The sequence below is a fragment of the Barbatula barbatula genome (genome assembly GCF_947034865.1).
Source record: "Barbatula barbatula genome assembly, chromosome: 20".
Taxonomy (NCBI): Eukaryota; Metazoa; Chordata; class Actinopteri; order Cypriniformes; family Nemacheilidae; genus Barbatula; species Barbatula barbatula.
In genome coordinates this window covers 16,547,219-16,574,157 of record NC_136783.1, presented here as the reverse complement: position 1 = coordinate 16,574,157, position 26,939 = coordinate 16,547,219, and the positions used below count along the sequence as shown (strand labels likewise).

At 39.5% G+C, this 26,939-nt stretch overlaps 2 protein-coding genes across 4 annotated transcripts in view; both read right to left on the bottom strand.

The window, feature by feature from the left end:
• Positions 1-9,952, bottom strand: part of sipa1l2 (signal-induced proliferation-associated 1 like 2) — a 52,920-nt gene extending 42,968 nt beyond the window's left edge. The window contains exon 1 of one of the 2 annotated variants that reach the window (XM_079482469.1): positions 9,786-9,952. The gene's annotated coding sequence lies outside the window, so the exon portion shown is untranslated. The remainder of the gene's footprint in view (positions 1-9,785) is intronic. The other variant, XM_079482468.1, reaches the window with a different exon arrangement.
• Positions 9,953-10,455: 503 nt separating this feature from the next.
• Positions 10,456-24,940, bottom strand: LOC306909649 (uncharacterized protein). 2 transcript variants are annotated; one of them, XM_079483604.1, is made up of 18 exons: positions 24,395-24,940; positions 22,452-22,619; positions 21,771-21,871; positions 21,562-21,676; positions 21,360-21,437; positions 20,991-21,106; positions 18,696-18,849; positions 18,050-18,186; positions 17,823-17,919; positions 17,414-17,731; positions 17,130-17,261; positions 16,613-16,765; positions 16,234-16,451; positions 15,486-15,654; positions 15,226-15,360; positions 14,072-14,812; positions 12,332-13,661; positions 10,456-11,366 (listed from the first exon to the last, which is right to left on the bottom strand). In XM_079483604.1, the coding sequence occupies exons 1-18, from the start codon at positions 24,836-24,838 to the stop codon at positions 11,314-11,316; spliced, it is 4,659 nt and encodes a 1,552-aa protein (XP_079339730.1). In that variant the 5' UTR covers positions 24,839-24,940; the 3' UTR covers positions 10,456-11,313. The 2 variants fall into 2 exon arrangements, with proteins under 2 accessions (XP_079339730.1, XP_079339731.1); XM_079483605.1 differs by having other exon boundaries at positions 17,414-17,713.
• Between the last annotated feature and the right edge of the window lie 1,999 nt (positions 24,941-26,939).

Below are 26,939 nucleotides of genomic sequence, written 5' to 3'. Positions count from 1 at the left end.
GGGGACCCCTCCGGTGTATGTAGATAGAAATAGGTAATTGAAGGTAATAAAAACATAACACTTATACACCTCTGAAGACAGTTATGTACATTATATTGCATTTCTGTAAATACAATCTCCAGAAAATGACACACTGTACCTTTAAATATAGGCAGAAATAAACCAATTAATAACCATAAACAGTCAGAATACATTTATCTCACTATTAACAATGTTGCTTACTTTCATGTCACTCAAATAAAAAACTGTTTCTACAGTTTATTATAAAGCATCATTACTTTTATACATACATTTTACTTTATACATACCTTTCCTATGGGGGGGGGTCATATAGGGAGACTTTATTAAAGATACATGTATAAAGTCGGACTAGGGGGAAGCTGTCTAAGAATGTGTGTGTGTGTACGTGTATGCATCTTCACGTCTATAGGCTCCAGTGAGCTGAGGCTGCACTCTACTAGCTGAGTCAGGGAAATGCATTAGACCGAAGTAAACACACACAAAAAAAAACACGTAAACTGGAATGACACAGAACATAACAATATCTCTGTGCCCTGCAGCAAAACGTCTAATCGTGTCCTTAATCGAACTATTACCTGATCCTCCTATCAAGTTCATGAACAATACACCTTTCTCTCAAATATCACTAAAATGCTCATCAACTACATAAAACAGGCAGAACAAGCTGAACGGCAGCTTCCGATTGGCTGCAAGGTCTACGGCCCATAGAGCAGGAAGGCTGCACATACAGGCGCAGTATAGCCGTGTCTAGCCCGTCTCTGCTCGAGCTTCGTCTCACAACATGATTTGCCCACAATAAGTCCAATTAACCTTGAACCGAACAGGTCACCTACCAGCTAATCGATTCCAATGCAAAGACAGGACACACACACACAGACATTCTCTCACACATTCTCTCACACATGCGCATGCTGTTGCGTGACATGTCTGGCTCGTAAAAATCTCATCATGCCCGTGACGAAAGATTTTATAGTGATAATTATTTTATTGAAACAGTTGACTGATTTTATGGAAGTCAACAAGGCCGTGAAAAAGTCAAATGTTGAACATGCAAAAGGTCAAAGGCTTTCCCTTTTATGCTGATGTGAGATCGGTAATGTGAGCACATTTATTTCAAACAAGGTGTTAGGAATCTGATCCAGGATCATCATTGGGGCTAAAAAAAAGGTTTACCTGAAGCCATTTTGTGACTATGTATTAGGAGTGAAGGGATTTGAACCCTCGATGCCGGCACCAAAGAAAAAAATATTAAATTCTACAAATCTAATCTCACAGTTCTAGGAAAACAACATTAAAAACATGACCAGATCTGGACTTTCTATGCCATTAAAAGATGAAGCCTAACCCACAATTTCTCAAAATCAGCATGAATGTATATACACACAGTGTAAATCTAAGGATTTGTTTTGCAGATTATTAAAATTTGACTTTTATTTGTCAGACAGCGGTAAGCAAAGCAAATCAGCAATTTATCCACATCTGTCACAGCTTCCACATCTTAAACCGCTCAGCTAGAACCATCCACAGCCAAAACTACTAATCTGGCGAGTTTTGAAGCCATTTAAAGCCATTCGGGCCTTATTGCCCGAAATCGGATCTAGTAAGACTTTGATCTCTCAAACACTTTAACACGCTACTGTAATGTTTAACGTGATAAGAGCCGACGGAAGACTCTGAAGACTGCACCTGCGTCTCAAGGCAACACGTGTTTTTCCTCGTCTTTTTTAATTGCCGACAGCCATTTCCTGCCACTATAATCACACCCATAATTTCCTGCACAAATGTCTCTAATTTCCCAGGTCATAGGGACTTCCAGAAAATGATAAAGCCTGTGGTATATTAAGGTGGAGATGGGTGGATGAGAGATTAAAAAAGCCTAAATGGATCCACAATGTCACCGGTCTGAATTCTCCTAAACTTCCAATTATGACATCACTCTCGCTACAGTGAGGAGGAGGAATGCTATGAGGGACGCTAATCCTCTCCTCTTATCTGGCCTGCAGCTTAAGGGACAGCAGGTCAACTATCTAAACCCCCACTAAAAACTACACACCGTGCTTTATGGACTCAGGGCATCCACCCATCAGCTTTCTGAAGCATCAGTGACTGAAGTGTAATCCCCTTGTCATTCTATTCATCTCTTTACAGTTATATAGAATAATTCAAACATTTGGGGGAATAATCTCGTGGTGTCTTTTTATATACCATACACAGGGTAAATAAAAAATAAATACATACATTTCACTTTGCAGGCTGTAAACACTGGTCCAGAAGCACTTCCAGTTTAAGTTTTATTTATGTATTTATTAGTAGTATTATTTATCGTTGAAATATAATTAAAGCTAAGATATTGGTTTCACATTTTAAATTGCTTATAAATAATCTGTTGTTTTATTTTGCTTAAAGGTTTGTGTATTGTAGTGTTAAATAACTAACACAAAAAGTTCTTCTGTAACAGCGTTGTTTACATCATCCGAATAGGTCTATATAAATATATTTAAAACAATGAAAAGGGTTTAGAAATGCAACACCAGACCCCTATTACCCTGGTGGAAAATTGCTTTTATAAAACAGTGACAACAACAATATAATACTAAGCAATTTTTTAAATAACTAATGATATTTACAATGAAATTATCTTGTTTATTATTCTACATCATCAGTTCTCAAACTGGTCTATAAGATGAAGAAAGAAACATAATTATAATGACCAAAAGTCAGCAACATTTACAATGAATTGCCTAATTAATCAACTTATGGCAATGAACAAACCGATTGCCTAAAAACATCACTGTATGATAAAGTGCTTCTGTTGTCTCACATTAATAATGTAACGGAGTAACGCATTGGTGCAACTGATCCGTCCGACTTCTTACATAGCAAACAGTCCACTCATTTAGATTCATTAGCTGAAAGCAATTGCAATTAGAAAGAATAAACAAAAACCAGTCTCGCAATTGTTTGTAGGCTATTACATTACACATGCGAACGTAGAGTCAGAATTTTTCATTTTGAATACAAATCTGCACTACAAATGCCAGATGGACTCTTCCAAAATCATCAAAGGTTAAACCTTTGTACCACCCAAACAAGCAAGGAGGACTTAAAGATGACCTTGCTGACACGGTTCTTTGTGATGGACACATATGCAACAGTCACATTCCAAACCAATATGGACAGGTCTGTCAATGGGATGAGATCAATAAGACGGAACAATAGTACCCTGGGGGTGGGGGCACCTTGACCTCATGAATAAACCTGTCTATCCATCCCAAATAAGGTAGCCAATGAGAGGTCAAAAGAGGTCCTTTATGTGCCTCACCTCAGAAATGGCCTTCAACCCCACACCCAGGGGCAAAAGATCATCAAAAGCAACTCAAATAGGTAAAGTACGTAATTTCTGCATTACCAGACAGAATGGCAGAAAAACGTAATATAGATTTGTCACAGGACAGCGCTTACCTATTAAGTCCTTACCTGTAACTGTCTCTTAAACAAAGGGAACAGACTAGAACGAGTTGACTTATTACCTCACAAAACAAAACGGTTATGATTTATTAAAATACTTTGAGGTATTACTGGGCAGGCGAAATAATGAGTGCGCTGCAACAAACAACAGCTGTTCCCGCTGCAAATAGCCCTGCTGATTATGACCAACATATGTAAATTACATCTAGATGTGTCATCCTAAATCTCTACGGCATAAATTTACAACTCTCACATGAGATGAAGCAATAAAGCAGAGCAGACCGGAGCCATAACATAGGACTGCTGTATCAGACAGTAGAATTGTACAACAGACTAGAGATCATCCGCACCGATGCAGCCGAAGACAAAGGCCCTAAATCTGCGTATTTAGGCGCAATTAGAGCAAGGAGTCCTTGGGATTACACGTGTTTAATCGTCCTTGCACATGCATGACTAACAAACGGGCCCCGCAAACAAACACACTGTCATGGGAATTACATATCCATCCCTGGCACGGAGGAAATGTAGGGCAAAAATAATAAGCTTTCCGCTAGGCTTGCGTTGTGGAGGTGGCACTGTCTGGAGTACAATGCACTTAACCGCTGTGCAAATATGCCGAAAGAAGCAAACGGCTGATGAGCCTCAACAGTGATGTGAAACGAACTGCGTCCATCTAGAATGAGAAGATATCGCATTACGCTGAGGGCAATCCAATTGGATGCGACTGCATGGAGGAGTCAAGGCAGGCTTGCGACATAGTGATTCGTGGCTGTTGAAAGGTAGACACTGCAATACAAACACTTCACAGATACCAGGCCATAGCTCCCGGTCTTTATCGCTTTCTTCACCCTGAGACACACCTCCATGACAATCGGCACAGGTACAATCCGACCACTGTTTCTCTCAGCACTTGGCAGGAGCTGTTAAAATCATGCAAGGCCTTTTGTGCTCATAATTCATTTTTTATAAGTGCCTGTCAATCATCCGATTAGTCATACAATGTTTCTTCAGGTGAAAGCACACAGACAATTATAGTCTTGTTCAGATGTGGCATTTCTCAAATTTTCACCTTCGAGGCTTCGCCGGCTAACACCTTGTTATTTTAGCATTTTAGCAAATTAAAATAATATCTAATTGTGGACGTGTTGTGCAGGTGTTAATAAACGGCACAGTGATTGATCTTCCCCTTCACACAAAGGAAACGGAGATGAGGACGTGGATGTCTTTGAGCATTTCACATAGATCTCCCTGTCCCCATTTGAAGTATCTCTTTGTGACGGAAGCCACCAAAGAGTCCACTAAGCAACCACGAGAGATTCATTGAAGCCCCACTGAGAACAGAGATCTGGTTCAGATAGAAAGAGCTATGTAACAGCCCTCCGTGCGTCAGTCGCTCACATGAAATCTCCCTCTCTCACAACAAGCAGAGATGCTTGAGTGAGATTCGGTTCAGCCAAAGGGGACTGTGGAAGTCTATCTGCTGATATTTCAATCCGTGTGCCTGTGCTGCGTGCGGTACTTGAAACAGAGCTCAGCGCACGACAAAAACCTAGGCAAATCTAACGCAGACGCCACGCTCCACTGCTCTAGTTTATCGAAGCGTTTGCCATTTTAAATATTGAGCAGCCTGTCATCAAGGGTTACTATCACGTAGCAGGTGGAAAGGAAGAGGATGGATCCCTGAGGATGGTGGGAACGTACAAGTCTGTACAAAGTTGATGTCTGAACTTACATGTTCTGGCTTGGAAGAAAAAGCTGCAGGAAAGCAATACAATGGATAATACATTTGACTCGTTTTTTGTCATAAACAAAAATACATAGTGATGCTACGTTTCTATAAAATATTTTTTTGCATGATAATTCTTTTAAACATTCTTATGGAATTCTAAGATCATGTGCATGCATGTCAAGCGCAGCGTCTACGCAGCGCAGTGACTACTAACTTCATTATAGGAAATCTGTTCTGTGGAGTGTTACCAGATAACAAGGTGTTAATAGCTGCCCTAGTCTGAACTGAATCTATTGTTATTCGGATAAAGCATTCGGTGGGGTTCAGACCCGACTAGTTGGATGGGGCCGAGTGTTACTGTGTCAGGTGTGGAGGCAGATGGCTCCATGCATCTGATAGGGTTTGCCAGCAGCCTCGCTCGCTTTCCCATGGGCCTGTGCAATAGGGATGCTTCCAAGAAGGCTGTGTTATAATATGAGGCTGTGAGCCATTTAATATCACAAAGATATTCAAAACCTGTACAACAACGGATAAAATAATAGGCCCTGCCACTAAATATATTATGGAGTCACTATAAAAATGCAAACAAAACTTTGAAGAGCAGTAAGTGAGAATGTGAAACCAAACTATTAAAGAACAATAGTACAATAGAAGTATAATAGAAGTGAACGGGAACCAACTATCTATTCTGCAGAAGAAAGAAAATCATAAACCTTTGAAATGACAAGTTATTACCGAATTTAAATTATTAGGTGAACTATCTCTTTAAGGCATAAAATCATTAAGGTTTCCCATACAAGGTTTGCCATTCATTTTGCCCACATGCACCATGTCAATAATCTCAAATAGTTTTCCTAGTCACATGACTGCATTACTACCCTTATTATGCCTGATCTTTAAATTCTGAAACCATGCGATAGCATGCACAGTACATGCTGCACAGCACAAATTATATTAAGCCTTTTGTCTATTTTTCTAGACAGAATATTTAGGATTCAGCGATAAGGCGATTGAGGTGATTCTACCAGAGACGTCAGCAAAGTAACTGAAATAAGGAGGAAAGTCTATGTTGGCAACAGCTTTTAAGGTTGTCTATTACAATAAGAGAAAGAAATCGACTCTATAGCGAGCTGAAAACAGAATCCTCAAGCCCCAGGCTGGGGAAGTGCCATAGGAAAACGGTCCATTGTGTTGACACTTTCAAAAAAGCCATGAAAGGGAAAAGAAAGAAAATAGCCGGGACTCAATGACCAACTAAAAGGAAATATTTTCCTGCAATGGAGAAATAAATTTGATTTCACACTGTTTGGGACAAACAATCTAAATTTCCCTCTCTGCATCTATTAATAAATAAAAATTAAACTTAAGTCAATCGCTAATACTCAAATACAAAAGGCCAAATAAAAATTCTACTTCCACGTGTATTTCCAGCTAGTTTAAAATCTACAGAAAACCAATTAAAAAGTTAACAAGAGGTTTGCAAGGTATTTTCTTTGTAGAGATGGTGGAAGGTGGCACTAGGTGTTCCCTTTTAAAGGGATACTTCACCCAAAAAATGTGAATCTGTCATCATTTAACTCACCTTCGAGTTTTTCCAAATCTGTTTACAATTCCTCGTTCTGTTCAACACAAAAGAAGACATTTTGAAGAATGTAGATGGTTGAAGAATGTAAACGGTTCTGTGGCACTTTTGACTACCATGTTTTTTTTCCTACTAATCTGTCTGATTATAGCCATTCGTCCAAATGTCTTTATATTCATCAGAACCAAAACATTTATACAGATTTGACTCAAAGGTGAGTCAATGATGACAGAATTTTTGGGGTGAATTATCCTATTAAGAGGTTACACTATTACTCACAATGACACATAAGAAAACAGGCATTAAAAAGTATCTGAGGTCACTTTCGGCCAAACTGAAGTATCGTTGATGGAGTGCTGCGGTGATCTTTCCTGTACCCATGCGGGGAAGCTGAGAAAGGTCTGGCTATTGATTGGTTGGGCAACAGATGGCCATAGCTAATCCCTGTCTGTGTCCATGCATTCTGCTTTCGCCATCCATCGGTAAAACAATCCTCTTGCTCTTCACACTCTGTGCATTACCACCAGCAAATTGACAGTGGAGCCTTTGTGCTCTTCACAAGAGACAACACTTCAAGCCTTTGATGAAAGATGACGGCACTGAGCGCATTTCGCCACCAGCAGTCACAGTTAATATTTTTCATGGTGTCAGTTGACATGTCTAATCATTTTCTTCTTATTACATTCTATTGTCATCAGAAACTCACATACAAACCACATCTTGGAATGATGCGACTATTTAAGGGAATTTTAAAGGTTTACAGATGAGTAAACTGATTACGAGCAACGGCATCCGATCTGGGTCTCGAGGTAATGAAATACTTCCTTTTCCGAGAGAACCAAATAGACAAAGTCTTTCAGAAAGAGGTCGCAACTGGGGCAGAGGTTTGTTTAGTCTTGGAATTAAACCATTTGGATCGCATTCCCTGTGGTGTTTTCAACTCCTGACCTTGATTTTGTAAACTTGAGACCCATCCTAACATACTTCCTTTCTATTATCTGTGAATTATGCAAACCATGCACATAATCTGGCCCACCATGGGGGATCTCTGCTCTCCAATTGTTTATCGTCCCCGGGGAACCAGAAATGCATATAAAAACACATATTGAGAACTCTTCCCATTAAGACAGACCCAAAAACACACAGTCATCCGCTGGACAAATATGACTCACACAGTCGCCTAAAAAAGGGCAAGTGGTCTTCAGATTCAGTTGCTAGGGTCAACGGCGTGTCCGAAGAATGAGACAAATCAATCAACAGTCAACCAAGGACCGGCTCGCACTCAATTGAACATAATATAATTTCCTTAAATCACACTGCATGAGACCACTTGAGAAACATCTGTCGATCTATTTTCAAGATCTCAAGGTTCATCTGAACCCTGAGGGACGAGACCGGAGAGCTGCAAAGAAACAACCGGAGACTTCATTATCCTGACCACACTACGAAAGGACAGCAGAAAAGTCCCACGAGGTTAAAGTGAAGAGTCCCATGGTGTTGACAGGTGCCTGCCACGGCACAGAGAGTGGAAATTAATCCTCTAACACAAACAAATCGCCCTCAGGCCTGTTTTCTGTCACAGGGAGCGACACAAAGGCCATTGATTTGAACCTCGCGAGCTGGCGGAAAGTGTTTTTCACAGATTCCCTGCTGTCAGACATTTGGGGTGTTTGACTTCTAATCCACCCTGAGGGGGTTTCAAATGACCACACGTAGCAGAAACACTATTCATAAAGTGGTTTGAAACAGCATATCACAATTGATACAACTATTCAGATGAGAACATGAACATTTCAGCATATAACAGCATATTACTACAGCTTGGCTTAAATTAAAAGAGCACAGATGTTCTCGGTGGTCCAGAAGCCCAAGAGAAGATCTTCTGACTAAAACAACCTGGGCTGACCATAATTACATTGGAGTTTTATAATTAAAATAACAATAAAATATATGCCATCTCAATAAAGGAGCCTTCGGGCCCATCTCCATCCCTGGCATGCAAGTCATTTGGGGCGGATGTCTTTAGTTTTGAAAACGTTTTATCTGAATGTCATTCAGTTCTAACAGACAAGAACAAAGTATTTGTCTGAATTTGAATAATGGATGCGCCTAAAACAAAGAGGCTGGGAGCTACAAAGGGTTTCGGGCTGCAATGCACACAAACCCCTCCAATTTGGGCATCAAAAACTCTCCAAACCCAGGAGGGGGAGAGAGAGAAATAGAGAGAGAATATAGCCGAGGATTTACCGGGTAGACCGCCAAGAAGATGGAAGCAACAGCTGGCTGCCAAGGTTACCGCCGAAGGAACAAAAAAAACTATTTTCTCTTTAAAGCGTTACAAATTAAGCGAAACTAATCCATCGCGGACCGTGTCGGGGTTTTCAACACCGTTGAGTAATGAGTAGTTTCGGATAATGTCTTTCAGGATGACAGAATGAGCTTTCACGCTATTAGATCGGAGATAATGATCATTTATTCTGTTATTGAAATCGCTGAAGGAGCGGGGAAACACTAGTGAAGTATTAGACGTTAAAATGTTTCAAGTTTCACAAAGTGATCAAACGACGTAAAGCCACTACGTTTGAAACATTTCACTCAAATCGTAAAAGTCCGAGGACAGGAATGACAACAAGTCATCCACACGCCGTTGACAACTCACACCGATACGCGGCTTTAAATACCACAAACAATAGACTGAAATCGAATTATGCTAATAAATCACCAACGGTCGTGGCCGTCAGCAACAACGACACATCCCATAAACAAAGGCTTTCGTGTAAAAGCCGACATTCAGATATCTTGATCCGAAATAAGGCAAACTACTCAACATTCGCAAGTGCATCTATTGTTGAAACCGACAAACACGCGATGTGGACACGGATAGATCTAAAGCCCAGTGCGCTGCGCGGAGTTCACCTTTAAGAAAAGTTTCTTTCGGACTAACTAGTTTAAACAGAAGGGTGCGATTAAACAGATCTGTCTTACCTCGTCGGGAAAGAGGCGACGATCCCATTTCTCTTCGAAAAATCAACTTGTCGATTCCTTGTGTCAAAACGCGTTATTTCCCAAAGAGACGCGGCTTCCACAATAGACGCGCAACAACTCCAACGATCTCAGGACGCGGCGAGCGTCTGACTGACAGGCCCATCGGCACAAGGACCGCCCCTCCTGCATGCCGATTCGTCGATGGCCGAGGGTCGCCCCGCCTTCTGTGACGAAGGCGTATGATTTGCTATCTGGACTGTCAATCTTCCCCTTTAACGCACGGACCAAAGATGCTGTTTGGATAATGTTGCGTTAAAGTCTAATTTATACCTCGTGTTGGGTAAATTGCATATACTGAATTAATAAAGCAATGTAATTATAAGGCAAATGAACTATACACTTTAAACGCTATAAATGTACACGGTAGTGCTTTATAAATGCTCCATTTAGTCGGTCTTAAAATGTGTAATGGCCGTTTTAGACTCCTATGTTATTGGTATGAACAATTTTCACGCTCAAGTAAAATGTCAAGTTATTTTTAGCACTGATGGAAGTTGCCCCGTGACACGCGTGCCACCTTATAGCCTGTTAGGAGTCGTGTTTCCTACTGTCTTTACACTGACCTTAATGTATTTCAATCTTTTGAAAGCAGTGGACATACTGTATGAATCAAAGTGACACTGGTGCAGTTTGTTTTATTTTGTGCAAAACAATAAAAGGACGTATGAAGATTAACATCATTCTATAATCACCGAAATACATTAATAATTCAAAAGCATGGGTGCGTGAGAGGGATTTACAAACTGTGTTTATATAACTGCTTTATTATATGTGCACCTCATATTTTGGTAACGGGAGTATTTATGTTTATATGCAAGCATCTTTCATCTTCCTTTGTGTAACTATTTTGGGTCTAATTCTGTTGTTAGTTAAATAAAAGTGTATTTTACTGTACAAGGACCTTCTTAGAAAAAACACCCGTGGTTTTATTATTGTACAAGGGTTGTTAGACCACGAGTTGGCGTATTGATTTCTATTTGTTTTACCATTTGTTTGACTACAAATATCAATGTTAAGATATAGTTACTATAGTGAGACAGGTACATTTGTGATTACTATGTTGTTACTAAAAATACCCACAGTTAAATTATGGTTACAGTAAAACCCATGTTTACATTTTGTCCCATCGTCCGTGCTTATCCAGTTCTCACAAGTGTGACACGGGTTCCCTCTTGTGTTGGGAATAAGCAATGAAAAATAAAAAAGACAATTTTGTCTATTGTCTATATTAAACATAACTGTAATAAAGTGTAAGGCGTGGTCAGTTTATCACACTGGTCGTCTTGGATTCAGTTACTACTTAAAAACAACAACAAGAGACATAAAATACAATAATTCATGTACAGCATAAAAATATACAGCAGGTAAAATATGATGTGTCCAAAACAACTCTGGCTTTGAAAAGGCAGGGTCCACAATTATCCATCTTGCCAATGATGTGTGTGGGTAACGTCCAAAATAACCCATCTCATGCATGTAGTGGGAGAGTTACCTGTCCCCTGTTGGTTGTGATGGATAACCCTGCAATTAAAAATAAAATTAACCTTCCATTAAAACATGAATATAAAGTTTCACTAGAAAAATTGAATGTGTCATACATTTCCTCAAAAGCTGAATTTTAAGCACACTTTAAAGTCCAAAGGGAAAGGCTGGCCTACTTTTAAAGCTATGTTTGGGACCCACTACAGCTGTCCAACATGGCAATCAATTTCCTGTTATTCCCATTAGGCCCCATCATTATTACAGCCTGGAGTACCCGTCAGTGTAATAAAGACCACACCATTTCTTGATTAATAACGAGCGTTAAAATATCAAATGAAATGGCTTTCACACACCTCATCACACGTATATTATCCATCTAATAAAATGTAAAGTACATTCAAGTAACATCTCTTTTTGTACATTTATAGTTAATATATTATTAGATATGTTATCAATCAAAATTGTAGCTCACATATTCTGAAATAAAAATGCAAATGTTGCTTATTGAAGCATTGAGATAACAGATGAAGTGTTTCTTAGTTGCACATGTCCAACAGATGGGGCTATTTGTTAATCTCACTTTGGCAGATCACTTCGTCTGGCCACATCTAACATGAGTACTGCACTGTACTGAAACCATATGATGTCATATTAATGTCTTTATAGACCAGCAATTCAATTGCTTTATATTCTATTAATCTTGTCTGGACAAGCCTTACTGCTCTTGTAATAATACAGTTTTTTATTCGACTTCCCTTGTGGACATTACATTTACGTGTATGTAAATTTTATCCATAGCGACATACATTGCATTGTCCTTTACATTTGATTCTAAGTATGTGCAATACTCGAACCCACAGCCTTGGCATTGCTAGTGCCATTCTCTTACCACTGAGCTACAGGAAACATCCCTTGTGGAAGACAACCACAAATAACTGCACATACAGTCAACAATCCAACAAATTATAAATCAACGATTAATCGTACTGTAAAATTCCTCTCACCTTTTTTCTCATCCGCATTTCTTTCCAAAGTACAGTTTGATGTCAAGTTACCCATTTTTCCTCTCCAAATATCTTCCAGTTCCTCTTCCTCCTGTTGGAAAAGCCAGTGGCCCGGCTGAAGAAGCCCCTCTATGCCGTCAGATATCCCCGCATAGGGCTCTCCTACATCTTCAGACTCTTTATTAATGTCACTAAAACACACCGCACAGTCTCTCACACCACAGTTTATGATACGAGCGCTCGTACCAGATCCAGTGTCCCTCAGACCATTAAACCAAACCTGTGGGACATTTGCTGGAGAGTTTATCTTTATATATTTGGAGGAATAGTATAGGTGACCATTCAGGTTTTTTATTTTGGTGTGAACACTAAGGCATTTATGACCACAGCTTGATGAACTTGATGGACTGCATTGAATGCCTGAAGGTGAGCTGCAAGCCTTGCTTTGGCGAGAGGAATCATTACATTTTTGTACATCAATGTCTTTATATGTCGATTGAGAGCACTCAATGGTTGTTTGGACCTCCTCTTGCTTCAAGACAGGTTCTGTGCCGTCGTACATTTGATCTAACTCTTGGGTCTCGACTGCAGTGCTTGGTTCTTCTAAATCTTCTGAATTCGTAACTTTACAACTTGAACTCGGGTCAACTTTAGTATGTTCTGGATCAGTCTCCATCGCTTGATGTGAAGTAGTCATATATGTTGGACTTTGTGCTAAAGGTAATGACTTTAAATCACACGTGTTATTATAAATCCCACCAGGTTCCACTTTGTTTTCCAGTTTTGAATCGCTGCTTTGGAAACGATTGGGAAGACAGAAGCTAAGTGTGGATCCCAGAGACAGATAAGAGCAGATGTTTTTAACCGTCCCTCTTGACTGAATCTTGATAGCATTAGGCGCTGCGATGTCTCTTAGAAAAGTATGATGATTTGCCTTGTCTTTAATGACAAAATCCGCCATGTTCTTTTTAACAAAAACCTGCAGTTTGCAATCTGATTGACTTTCCTTCCCTTTCCTCTCCCCTTCCGGCCAAGTGTTACACCTTTGTCTGAAAATGCTTGTTTTTCCAGACCTTTCCAATCCAGCGATGCCAAGCGTGGAACGCCTTCGCTGCTCTGTCTCACTTCTGATTGGCTCTTTCGTTTTGAACGTACAACTGGCTTTAAATGTGCTGTGGTTACAAACCTTTTTTTCTTCACATGTGACATTATGCACAAGTGCAGAGGATGAATGTGTTGAAGACGTGGATGCTGGAGACATGGGAGAGGTCATGTGTGGCGATGGGGAAACTGTAGATTTGACATCTGACACATGCAAATATGTGAACACCTGCCAAAGAAACAAATGCAAACATTTAGCAACGTACAGTCTCATAAAACAATCCCTGCTAATAATGGCCCACGCACGGTCCTCGAAAACGTACGCACCCAGCTGTGATGCTAATAGCCGAAGCATGACTAATCTGATAGCATGCCAAGTTAATAAATCCTATTCTAAGGCATGCGTAGCTAGTGCATTCTTAACACTAATGGCGGTTCTACATGCCTACACACCGACAGAAGGCATTTCAAAGGCTGCAACGCCATGGAAACTTAATCATGAGGTCATTCTTTTACCACATGGGACAGGATGTACAGAACAGGGGGAACAATAAGCACACACATGTCTGGTGTGTGTGCAGGCTTTGAGCTCAGGAATGCATCTGGAGCTCAAAACGCTCTGTTTGAAGTCATACTTACTCTGTGAGTGACTTCAGCTGACACTTCATTCCGCAGGTGGTCGATTTTGTTTAATGGCGAGTGTTGGTTCTCTTCGAGATTACTGTATGATGATTGCGACTCTTGGTTTTCCGCTTCTTGGGTGACTGACGGCTCTGGTTTTTGCATATCTGATGAGAGCTTCGAGTGAATTTTGTTGCTGGCCGATAACTGAAGACTACCGTCTACGTGGTTGCAAGATGAACGTTGAATGTTACCAGGAAACATATCACTGGATACTTTTTTGTTTGGTGATTGGAGTTGGTTATTTGATTTTTGGTCTAGATTCCCACAGGGTGACTTCTGTTCGGGTTCTGTATTGATGATTGATCCATTTGGCAATCTCACCTGACGCATTTCTAGGGATTGCTGCTTTGGAATCGAGTTGCTGTCGAGCCCGCCGTTCACCTGAACGTCACTGGTTGACTCGCCAGTGTGTTCTTTACTGTGGGTTGGTAAAGTAATGTCGTTTTTGTTGGGTGACCATTGTTTGGTTACTTGGTTGATGCCTGAAGACTGTTCATCAAAGCTCAAAATGAGACAGATGCTCGAACCTAGGGATGTTTTTGCAAGACAGGACTCCTGACTGACAACACTGGATACATCGTGCTTCCTATGACGGTCGAAACTGTTTTGAGAGGGCTGTGTTATAATCGAGCCATCTGTAACAATTGTGTTTGTAAGGCGTGGACTTTCAGATGAAAGACTTTGGAGCGTTAAGGCCTAAAAAGGAAAAAAATCCATTATTAAAATTGAAAAGACGCATACTGCATCATTTCTAATTATAACATATATCTCTGTTATATAAAACAAATGCGTATTCCTCTAAAAATAAATAAATAACATAACATCATATATTATAATAACAATAATTTATTTATTCTAAAATTGAATTATATTTTATCTATTTATTTATTTTAGCTATATATTATTCCAAAAAAATATATATTTTTATTGATATATTTTTATAAATAAATAAGCATTTATTAAAACATGAAAAATAAACACACACTGCATCATTTCTAATTATTACATTTACCTCTGGAAAACAAATGAATATTAATATTCCTATATAATATAATATCATTAATATAGTATTTTATATAATATATAACACAAGTCAGTGGCACAGGTACCTCCTGCTGGACAGCATCATGTGTCTCCTCTCGTCTCACCACATTCTGGTCTCCTTCGAGCTGCTCTCTCTGAGTATGCCAGTTGACTTGGATCCATCCCAGCATGCTTTGCAGCTCATCCGTCCTCTCCTTGATCTGGAGAAATGATGATTGTAATCAAGAAAACTTATAATGAGCATCACATGGTCACACATGACCCACATATTTCAACAGCACACGTTTGCCATGTGGCAAGAGTGAGTAAATCATCACACACTTACAATGTTTTTAAACTGACTCTCTTCTTGCACAAGCATTTGACCAGCTGTAGCCAGTTTGCTAAACTCATCCAGCTTCGTCTCAATGCTGCAATCAATCTCTGCAACTTCACTCTCCCTCCAAGCAGAGCTGCCAGCAAGAATACAGGACCTGGTGTTTTCAGTCCATGTACTAGACACACATAGTAAGACATCATCAAATTAACAAATTGCTGTATTTACTGAATTAGCTAAAGTAACATAACTATTATTAAAAAGCCAAATATGGAAAAGACCTTTCTACAATATTTGGTACTGTCAGGGATCTCAACATGTTGGGCTTTAGGTCCTAGATTTACATCAAAAACTCTCAAAATCAAACATTTACATTGAATATTATCATAAACTGCCCATGGAACAGTTAAATTGATGGAAAGCGCACAAATACATACAGTATTTACTGTCTGGGTCAATTTCACTTTTTTACCTTAGTAATGTTCATGGTTTTCAAAAATGAGGGCATGTATGTTACACAACCTTTCCATATTGGTGTCTGACTAATTTGGCTGGAGTCTACCAAGTGGCATATGACAAAATAACATGACGCCAGTCTAAAATATCCTAGGGTTACTTCTTTTTTTATATCAAACTTTGACCGAATTTTAGGATCGGTGGCAGTTTATAATTTGTATGTTTAACCAGTTGAGAACCACAGCAAAGTGTAAGTCATGGTATGGTAATTATCTACATTAGTCAAGCTTTCTCTTCTTACATCATTGCAAGATAGTTTTCAAAATATTCCTGAATCTGATGAAACTTCTCCAGGCGACCTCTGTTCTCCACCATGCTGCGACCTACTTCCTCCCAGGCCTGCAGGATCGCCTGAACTTCTTCTCTGAGAGGATCTCTCTGTTCTGAAGGAAGAGCCTGTATCTGACCGGCTAGTCTCTCCATCTCTTTCACCTCTCCTTCAATGATGTGATAGTGAGCCTTTGTGAGACATACAATTACATCAGCGTGATATTTGCAAGCATGACCAACAAAGTGCAAAGACCTATCTAAAACTAGCCAACAGATAATTGAGTGGGTATGTTTAAACTCAGCAATGCTTTACTTTGCTCTGAGGTCAATTAGTGATGTAATCATCTGACCTCTAGGTCATCTTGCTGCTCCTGTAGCCCATCAAGTCCACTCAGGTCTGGGTCACAAAGCACCACCATGTCCGTTTCTATATCCAGGAGATCCATACTGAGCTCAGCACAGCGGGAGAGATGCTGGTTTATACGTAGTGTTAGAGTAGACAGCTGAGGAGACAAAAACTTGCTGTAAACATCACTCAAAGGTCCAGTGTGTCATTTTTTGGAGGAACTATTGAGAGAAATGCAACATAATATTCATAACTATTTGTTCAGAGGTGTATAAAGATCTTACATAATGAAGCATTATGTCTTTATTATCTCCGAATGAGCTATTTCTATCTTTTCTGTCAGATAGAATTACTTTTAAACTGCATAATAATTTTAATGGATGTACGAAGATGTCATGTTTACACCCATATATCATTTGTTTAATTTATTATTAAAATCATTGCTCCTTGGTTTGATATTACCAGAAGGAATGCAATTCATACATTGTTCTGTATGTCATATTTTATGAAACAAAATGTACCGAGATCTGTAGCTCCTCTGAAGTTTGGTCGAACTTCAGTGATCTTTCTCCATCAATTTGGCGACCCAGCAGATCAGTTGACATTTCTGTAGCTTCAGCCATATCTGAGCTATTATGAGTTTTGGGAATATCCTAAAGCACATTTATAACTGTGTAAGTTAAATGTATGTTTTACATTTTTTTATAGATTTATTTTTCATTACTGTATCTTAGATTATAGAGCATTGTGGGCTCAAAACTATTCATGAACACACATTTGTTTGAAGGTGGGTATACAGGTTTACCTGACTCATTTTGTTATAACCGCTGGGATCCAGAAGTTCAAGAAACTTTGCAAGCATCCCGGAATTGCCCTCATCTACAGTTTCTGGGAGGTAGTTAGAAAGTTGAAAATCTGGCGTCATTGGATCGGGCTTATTTACGGTAGGTTGTTTTTCATCGGGTGTAATCTCATCGTTCTCTCCATATTTCTTCTGCAGAGCATCCCAGAGGACCTCCACCTGGCCTAGAAGCTCCTCCAATTTATGGTCTTGACTTTGTTTGGAGCAGTCATGATCTTCTCCAAAACTCACGATCGTGTTGTCCTTCAAACAAAGATGAGCCTGTATTCATTTCGAATAGGTGAGCTTACAAGTTTGAGCCCTCGTTCTAATACCAACTGAACAAAATCATAAAGAAATATTTTCCTATTACCATTGCACTAGAAGCTGTCAACTCGTTCGAAATCTTGCAGGGTACGAGATGTGTATTTGAGGGATTAGGAGTCGTTTCAGGCATCTGGCTGACACAGCTAGGAAAACATAAACTGTTAATCAAACGTTATTGAACTGCATCTTGAAATCCATGGAATGACATCACACATTTATGGATCATTTAGTTCATCCTCCACACAATCGTTGTAAACTAAATAGTAACTGCACCTCTTCCTGTCCATGTCCTGTTTCTCTGTGATACTGTCCAGTTTGGAGCAGCTGCTTTTAGACAGCGAGCCTCGACTCCCTACAGAACATTCCTCAGTCGGACTCCACATCCTATGGGCCCACATGCCTTGAAAACACTGCACAGAAATACAGTTTAAGCTAATTCTTGAGCTAAGATTACACACAATCATAGACAATTCACAATGTCAACAGTAATTTCCTTTGAAAAAAAATGTTTTGTCTTGAACTGGATCCAATGGCTTGTTGAGGAGAGGTGTGCTATTACTTTACTAAACGAAGGCCATCAACATTCTGTTTCCAGTTCTTAACAGGATAATTATTCAGCGAAACACTGAAGAAGATATTTTGAGAAATGTCTCAGTGTGTCCATACAATGGAGGTCAATGGGGGTCAATGTTGTTTGGTTACCAACATTCTTCTAAATATTTTTTTTGTGTGTGTTCTGCATATGAAAGAAAGTCGTGCATGTTTGGAATGACAAGTGGGTGAGTAAATGATGAAAGAGATGTTTAAGGCCTCAGTGTTAAAGATTGTCTCACTGAACAGAAATCTTCTTTTCGATGTGGTCATGACCGGCCATTTATAATCACATGGTCACAGATATTTTGGAGGTAATGCAGCTAACCTCAAATCCTCTGAGACGGTTCTGCTCTTCTTTGACGTCTTTTCCCATTACACTAAGACCCTCATTTCTAGCAAAGCTCTGTGAGTCAGGGCATGTGGTCAGAGGATCGGGTGAAGATGACGAGCGTTTGGTACACACATCTGTCTTCTGATTCCTGTAGAGGCGGAACAAAAAGATACCTTTAATGTCACCACAAGGCCATCATTACTTTAGATGCCAAGCTCAAACATCTAGGATATATCGTACAGTTTACATCACTTCAGACCATAATCTGTAAATCCTTCCAAGGTAACATGTTTGAGATATAAAAACATGCACAGCACAGAAACATGATTTCTATTGTACTTATGCAATCCTGGCAGACACTTTTGCAGCGATTTGTTTTGGTTGAGAAGATATAACTGTTGGCAGCGATGCAAGCGATGATGTCACCTCCCTCCCGTCTGGTTAGCTCATAGTTTCAGGAAAGGTGTGTTTTCAAAACTGTTGATAGACGACTCGTTGAGAAAGACAGAAAGGTATGTCAGCTACCACGAGTTTAGAACCAACAGAGAAAACATGGTCTTGTTGGCCCCACCCCGAAAACGGTCTAACATCTTCAAGGACGGCTTCCTATTTGAAAATGAACCATTGTTCTGATGTTTGTCCTATGGCTTATTTGAAAAAGATGTTAATACTGTCTGTTGACTATTTTGGCAGAGGGTTTAAGCAGGGTTTATGTAACCGTAGGTTGTTATGATATGTACTGTTTTTTTGTTGTTTTAAGACTATGAAAAGATTGGAAGAGCAAAGTTTTCTTTGCTTTGTTGAAATATTTGCCTTTGAGCGTTTGGGCCAAAAGACAAGAGTTACATTACAGTTAAGAACCCTGATCTGCTATATACCTGTTTGTTTAAATGTCTTTACAGTGCAAGATCATTTGAAAAATATATTTTAACCAATACATTTTTTTATTGGTTTCCCAAAAAAATTATGACAGATTTAAATTATGACAGAGTATAAAATGACAGTCCCTGTAGAAAATTGTAAAAACTGTAAAAAGAAATTTTCCGGCAGCTGGGTGTCAGAAATATACTTTATAATTTATGTGAAAAAAACGTATATAAATAAATAATTTTCCTGTAAATTTGCCTTTTCTTATAATTTTACAGTTTTTGACTGTATTTTCATGCGTGGAAAAAAATATTTTTTACATTACACGTAAAAAAATCTGTAAAAGATAAAAGTCAAATTCTGTAAAATTACATTTTTGTCAGTGTACACTATAGCAAAAAGCCTCAAAACCAAAGCAACAAAACCCATTTTTATTCGAATATCATTTAAATTTATATAGATTTATGACATCCAGCAGACGTTTATCTTTATCAATTCCTTTCCTCCCCCTCCCGTTTCCCTCAATTGACTCACAGAGGTCCTGTCTCCCATAACCCCCTTATTCCATACACATGAGCTGTTCCCGCTGCTCTAAATCACACTCTATATTTCACAACTCATAACTGTTGCACAGAGGTCATGCTCATATCTGACAGTGTTCATGATACTGTGAGCAGCTGTGGAATTCTGCATCTCATCCAGATCTGACTATGCGGTGATAAGATCTGTGGCTCCTCTGATGTGATAATTCAGAGCTGGGTGATCCAACACAGTTACTAATCTTTCCAACAGACTATAATTATATTGCAAACCAAAGAGTGTTTGGAACTACAGTGTTCAATCAGTCCGGCTAAAGAGATAGTTCACACGAAGATAATATTCTTTCATCATTTAGTCAACGTGTGACTTTATTCTTCAGCAGAACACAAAAGTAGATATTCTGAAGAACGTTCAACAACATTGGCCCGCATTGGCTTCAATTGCATGGAAACAAAACAACAGAGACATTTCTCAAAATATTATTTTGTGTTCCATAAGCAACAGTCATATACAGATTTTGACAATTACACAATTTTTATTTTTGGGTGAACTATCCCTTTAAAGGATCACGTGCTTGCAGACACCCAAAAACATTGCATTAACTGCCAAGGGCTTGAACCTGGGTATCAGATTCGAACTACATTTGCGTCAAAACAACTTGTTCTTGGCATGCACTAGCTACGACTCCAATTAAAAGACCATAACATTACATCGGCAAGCCACATGTCAGCTCAACTCCTGCATGTTAAATAATCAATTCCCTTTAGTCATGACGGAATGTGCTAAAACAAGCCCTACAAGCACTGCACCTCACTACTTCACAATTGGGTACGTTTTCGCTTTTCTCATAAGGACAATGGGAATAAGGTGACTCTGGTTTACCATAGAACCTCCTGGAGGAATGCCCAGTTCTCCTTCACCTCGGCCTGTTTGAGTGTAACTCTTCTGGCCAGGGTTGGGTGGATATTTGACAGGCGAGACGCAGACTCGTTCAGCATCTGGAAAGAGAGTTGTCCAGGGAGGGGTGGGGTCACGAAAGGAAATGACATCATTCACTTGGACTTCTTTTGCTACAGCCCGAAGAAAAAACGAGTGAGACTAACACAACAGGCCACTACGCGGTTCACTGTTATAACACCGTGACCTTGTGGCGCCTGAAGGGAATAGAGCAGTCCAGGAAAAACACAACAATCATAAGATTATATGCAATACATGAGTGCATCCCCAAATGAATCACGGATTCAGACTTACGTTAATCTGACTGGCAATTTCTCGAGTCTCCTTGTCTTGACTGCTTTTGTGGACGTCCGTCATTACTAGACTGTTCTTCTGCAAGGGAACGGTACAGTATGTGCAGACAGTGAGATTTAAAAAGATTTTTCATGCTTCCCAATGCCAAGCATATTATAAATAACTATAAACAAATCACAAGTGACGTTCATGTTTTCTCAACCTTGCAGTTGATGGCACTGATGATGTTGTCGGCTTGTTGATAAAACGATGAGACCTCCAGAGCCAACATGAGATCCTGATGATAGTCTCTTAGAAGTGACCGCAGCTTCACCCACCTATAACAAGAAATGAAGAAAAACGGTCAATTTCATTGGCAATAAAGAATAATAATGCATGGTGTTCTTTGTGTTGTGCTGTTGCATATCTTACGATCTATCAACGTGGTCGCCCGGGGCCGGTCTTCTTCTAAGCATTTCCAATTCTAAATCTCCGTCCTCTGTTTTCTTTTGATGAGACATTTTGGGTTCCTCCTGGTTCAGAAGATGAATTGGGAGCATGTTAAAGGGATAGTTCACCCAGAAAATGCTGTCATCATTTATGCACGCTCTTGACATTTACAACCTGTGTGGCTTTCTTCCTTCTGCAGAACACAAAAGAAAATATTTTGAAGAATGCTGGTAACAGAAGAACGTTGGGCCTCGTTGACCTGCACTGGTTTTGTGTCCTTACAATAGAAGTCATTGATGACCAACGTTTTTTGTTTACCAATATTCAGTAAAATATCTTCTTTTGTTTCTGCAGAAGAAAGAAAGTCATGCACTGTGTCAACACCGGACAGGGTTTGTCCCGTCGCGTCACATCCATTGTGGACAAATTAAAAATTATAATTGGTTCTAATGGGTTCTATTGTCTTTTGTCGTATCACGTTGCACCACTCTGCGTGCCCCCATAGCGCAAATAGGAACAACCCATAACAGAACTCATCGAAACAACAGCAGTCGTCAAACCTGCTATTTAAACGTCAGGGGTCCATGTACGCATCACTGACTAAACAAAACAGAGACGCACAGAAAAGAGGTCCCTATGGATGTTGGGACGGGAAAGTATCACCTGTGACAAGTCCAGACTCGTCGTCAGTTGGATAAGGGAGTTCTCAAAGTCTTTAAGGTCTCTCCTCTGGCTGTGAGATGCATCCTCCGGTTGATCATGTGGGAATGCTGGCACGCTATAATCGTAGTGAAGGTTCCTTATCTTCCTTCCGCTAGTCCATGGATCAGTCTGCAAGTATAGAGAATATCAAAAGTTGTCCGGTCTTGACGGTGCCAGTGGTCCAGTGATACTTTGCGTTGACATGTTGTGCAGCAGCACTTTAGGCGATCCAAAATTCCAGTCCCAGCTCGTGGTTCCCTCTCTCTCATACCATAATTTCTTGTCTCACTCTCCCCGGTCCTATCTATATAAAGATGCAAAGGCCAAAAAAAGTAGTCCGGCCTTTATCCTATAATTCATGGTTTTGTGAAAAACATCTGAAAGTATTATTTCCCCCAAACACAAGGAGACTCATTGTACGGCTATCACATCAGTCATGGTTTTCATCGGCACTCTGAGTCATGAAAATACGGTCATCAATGACCTCACACTATTGACCGATAGATGAATTGCCTTTCTCTTCTTGTATCTCTCCCAAAATCTATTACATCATTCTATGTTGCTACAACTAATTCGGCGGACGAGCCAAGTTCAGTTTCTTTTGCCATTTCTCAGCAGTAAGGCCGTAAAATCATGCTGTTTGTTTGGGTACATGAAGTACAGATTAAAGAGAAAATCGGTTAGCAAAGATCGCTTACAAGAAAATATGCCAAAACATTAATCGAAAACAAGTTTTTTCTGCAAAAGCATGACTGTTCCTCCACGGTATCAGATATCTTCACAATAAATGTCTTGTGATTATGCACCTGTGTTTAGTAGCCACAGGGGGTTTATATGATGTGTTTTGGAGACTAAAGTACAATAATAGCAGAAGCTTTGCCGGTTGGCCCACCAACAATACATGGGCCTGCAGCAAGGTGTGGTTCTGCCAAACAATGATCTCATAAAAAAGCAGTAGTGCTTAACGTTGCAGATTTTGCGTTCATTCTTCTGCCCCTTTCATCACCACAGCGACGACTGCACCCTGTGTAAAACACTAACAGCATGCAAACCTTTCATTATGGTGTGCAGCAAGAAGAGGTGCTTTATCACTAAAATACATATAGTATGATCTTCAGGCATGTTATGCATCAACTGACAGTGTGACGTTCTGTATCATTAGTGCAAATGTACCCTGTTAAATCACCCGCTTGATCTCAAATCCTTCCCTCCGCGTTTTCCGCTGGAACTTTTTTTGTGGAAATTACCAGTTCATCTGGGTTGTGGGCTTGTGTAATGACCTCATCTCTATGAGCACAGTGTGCAAAACTGTAATAATCCAACAGTTGTTTTTCTTTTTTCTTCCTCACATTATAAGACAATGTGTTCTTGTGTTCATTTTTGTGTGTGTTGCATTTCTGGTTTTGCACATGGATACTCCATTCAGAAGTTTGTGTATAGTGACGTGCAGTAATAAACTAACTAAAAGATCATAAAGAAGAGAGAAGAGAACAACATGTACAGTACAAGCATTACAAACATACATTGTATTTGTATGTAAAAAAAAAACGTGCTTATGTATGTGATGCCAACTAACTGATTTTATTTTTATTTGAAATTTAAGCAATGCAATGCAAACCTGTTTATCTTATTTACAGTTTAGATTTTAGGGTTTTTTTTGTGTTTCGAGTCCAAGATATCCTTTAATGAGTAGCATGTTCATAAATTGCATAAATATTATAGTTAAATGGTTAATATATATACAGTGGATTGCAAATGTAAGAGTACATAAAAAATCTGCGATTTAAGTCTTCTACAATAGAATCAAAATGCTATTCTTTGAAAAATCTAGCTACATGAACCAAAATGAATCACAAATAAATCGCATCCAAGACATTACAAAAACAATGTGCAGACCATCTCACCTCCAGCTGTGAAGCAGACCTGTCACTCGATCCTTCCTCAACAGCAAACAGCATTTCGTTCGGGCTATCCGCATTGTTTTCCTCATGGTTGACTGTATTACAAAAAGAGACATGACAGTTCCCCTGGCTCTCCATATTCCCACACATAGCGATCTTTCTGATAGATCTAGAAGAAGCTGGTGGAGAAGCAGAGTCTCTTTCGTCTTCCCTTATATCCTCCTCTGAAACATCTTCCATAGGTGCAGACTTGACGGGTGTTCCACTTTCTTGACAGCAAGTAGAAGTTTCATCGTTTGACTCGTTTCTCTGTTCACAGCAATCCTCAGCCGGGACAGGAAGGATAATGCCTACATTATCTGGACATCTGGTCTCAGTGGGAACAGATAACTTGGTCCCGATGGTGAAAGGTTGGATCCTCTTCATTGCTTCTCTTGCTTTAATCATCTGACAGCATCAAGGAGGGAAAGAAATCCATATATCTGAAAACCTTGACGCAAAGAAGTCCACAACCCACGTGTATAATCAGATGACGATCATCTAAGCTTTGAGAGACGGTCGAGAGCAGTTCGAGAGGCACGCTGCAGGAACTGTGGAGACTGTGACTCCTGCAAACCCTGAAACCTTCAGACTGTGAGAAAGCTGGTGGGGTGAGGAAGGAGAGGAGTTATAGAGAGTTTAGTAGAAACAGGGTGAGGTCATCACGCTCAGTCACGGCCCCATTTGGAGGGAGTGTGGGCTATAAACCCGGGCTATAAAAGGTTCCTCCCAAAACAAGAAATTGTGGGCAGATAAGAGGCTGAAAGTTGGAGTTTAGCTCATTGAGGCCTTGCTTCTTGTAGAAATAGACAATGACGTAAAGCTTTTACAATGTGCATTATACTTTCACTCGCCTGTTTCCTATTCTTTCTTTTATCTTTCTCTAAATTTCCTTTTTTTCTTTTTGCCTTTAATTCCATCAGTACACTCTGGTATGATGCATGCAAAAGTAAAAAAAAACTCTCCCCCGCATGTCACACAATCTGCACGATTGTGTTAATCTAATGAAACACGTGCTTGTTTTCCCCACAACTAGATAAACAGATAAATACTAAAGTGTTAGGTGAGAAGATGCAGGAGGCTGCAAATGGTTTAGACTGTGGTAGCCTCGTACGATTATCTAAATGTTTACAGAGAGGAAAACATTGCACATTCTGGCTGTGGCGCTCCTCTGATTTAAACCAGGTGTTTGGTGCAATGAGTTAGAAGAAGCTACTGTAAAACACTTGACTATAGGGATCAGTGTTATCTCATACACGTTAAAGTCTACACTTTATTTCATGAATATTCTAATAGGTTTACTTTAAAAAGCTTATTGACGAAAGCACAATAGGCAGCTAAATGTCACTATAATAAGCAATATATTACAGACATCATTGAATTAAACATGGTTGACCACAGAACACTTCAGATCATTTTTTACTCTTTATGATCATTCATATGTCGTACAAAAATAAAAAACATAAAATACCCCATAGACCTCCATCGAGCCTGCTTCAATCTTGACAGAAAATCTATGCAGCAACATGATCTGAATTCCTTTCGATGTGGCTCATCCTTTTGCTTGTCTTTTCATGAAGAGACTAAAGTGTGAACAAGAGTTTAGTCACAGACTCCCATGCAGATCTCCTTTATTTGGCTTTTTACAGATATTCTGGGATTCTCTTTACACTTTAAGTTGAGGTTCTATGGATAGTTATGGACAGATAAGAGGTGATGTTGTGTAGGGTACTGTGTGGATAGGACAAACGTCTGTGAGATGGAAATGAGCAACGTCTGAGGGTCTAAGTAGGCACTTGTGACAAAATGATTTTGTTTCCAGTTCTAACAAGATCAGTCATTCAATAATCAGATTTTTAACAAAAAGAAACAAATAAAATCCAGAACACAGATATGAGAAATGCTTAGTCTACATAAGCTTAAATGCTTTTTGTTAATTTCATAGGGAAAGCGTTGGGGGGGGGGGGTAAACCCCTGCTTCACTCAGACTACCGCCAAACATGTTCTATACATTTCTTTGTTATGCTGTTCACAAAGGAATACATTTGGGAGAATGTCCCAAACGTATCTCATCCCCCATTTACTGCCAGGGGAAATAAATACTAAGGGAATCAATGGGGAATGTGATCTGTTTGGTAACTGACATTCTTCCAAATATGTTCCTTTGTGTTCAGCATAAAAATTAAATGTATACAATCTGTTTGGAAGAACCTGATGGTGAGTGATGACAGAAGTGTAATTTATGGGTGAACGATCCTTTAAAATAAAACCGGTCAATGTTGCCCTCTGGTGGTGAATAAAGGACAAACAAAACTGACGTCTCTGCCACTAGGCTTCAGTCAAACATTTTCCGGGTAAAAATGGCTCTGCTTATAAGCTTTTCAACCTATTTAATTTGTAATTTGTAATTTATTTTAATTAAAAATATATATATTTGTGTAACTCCCTCTCCTGTATTTGTTTTTGTTCTGTTTTATAATTATTATTTTTTTGTCTTGTCTTGTCTGTT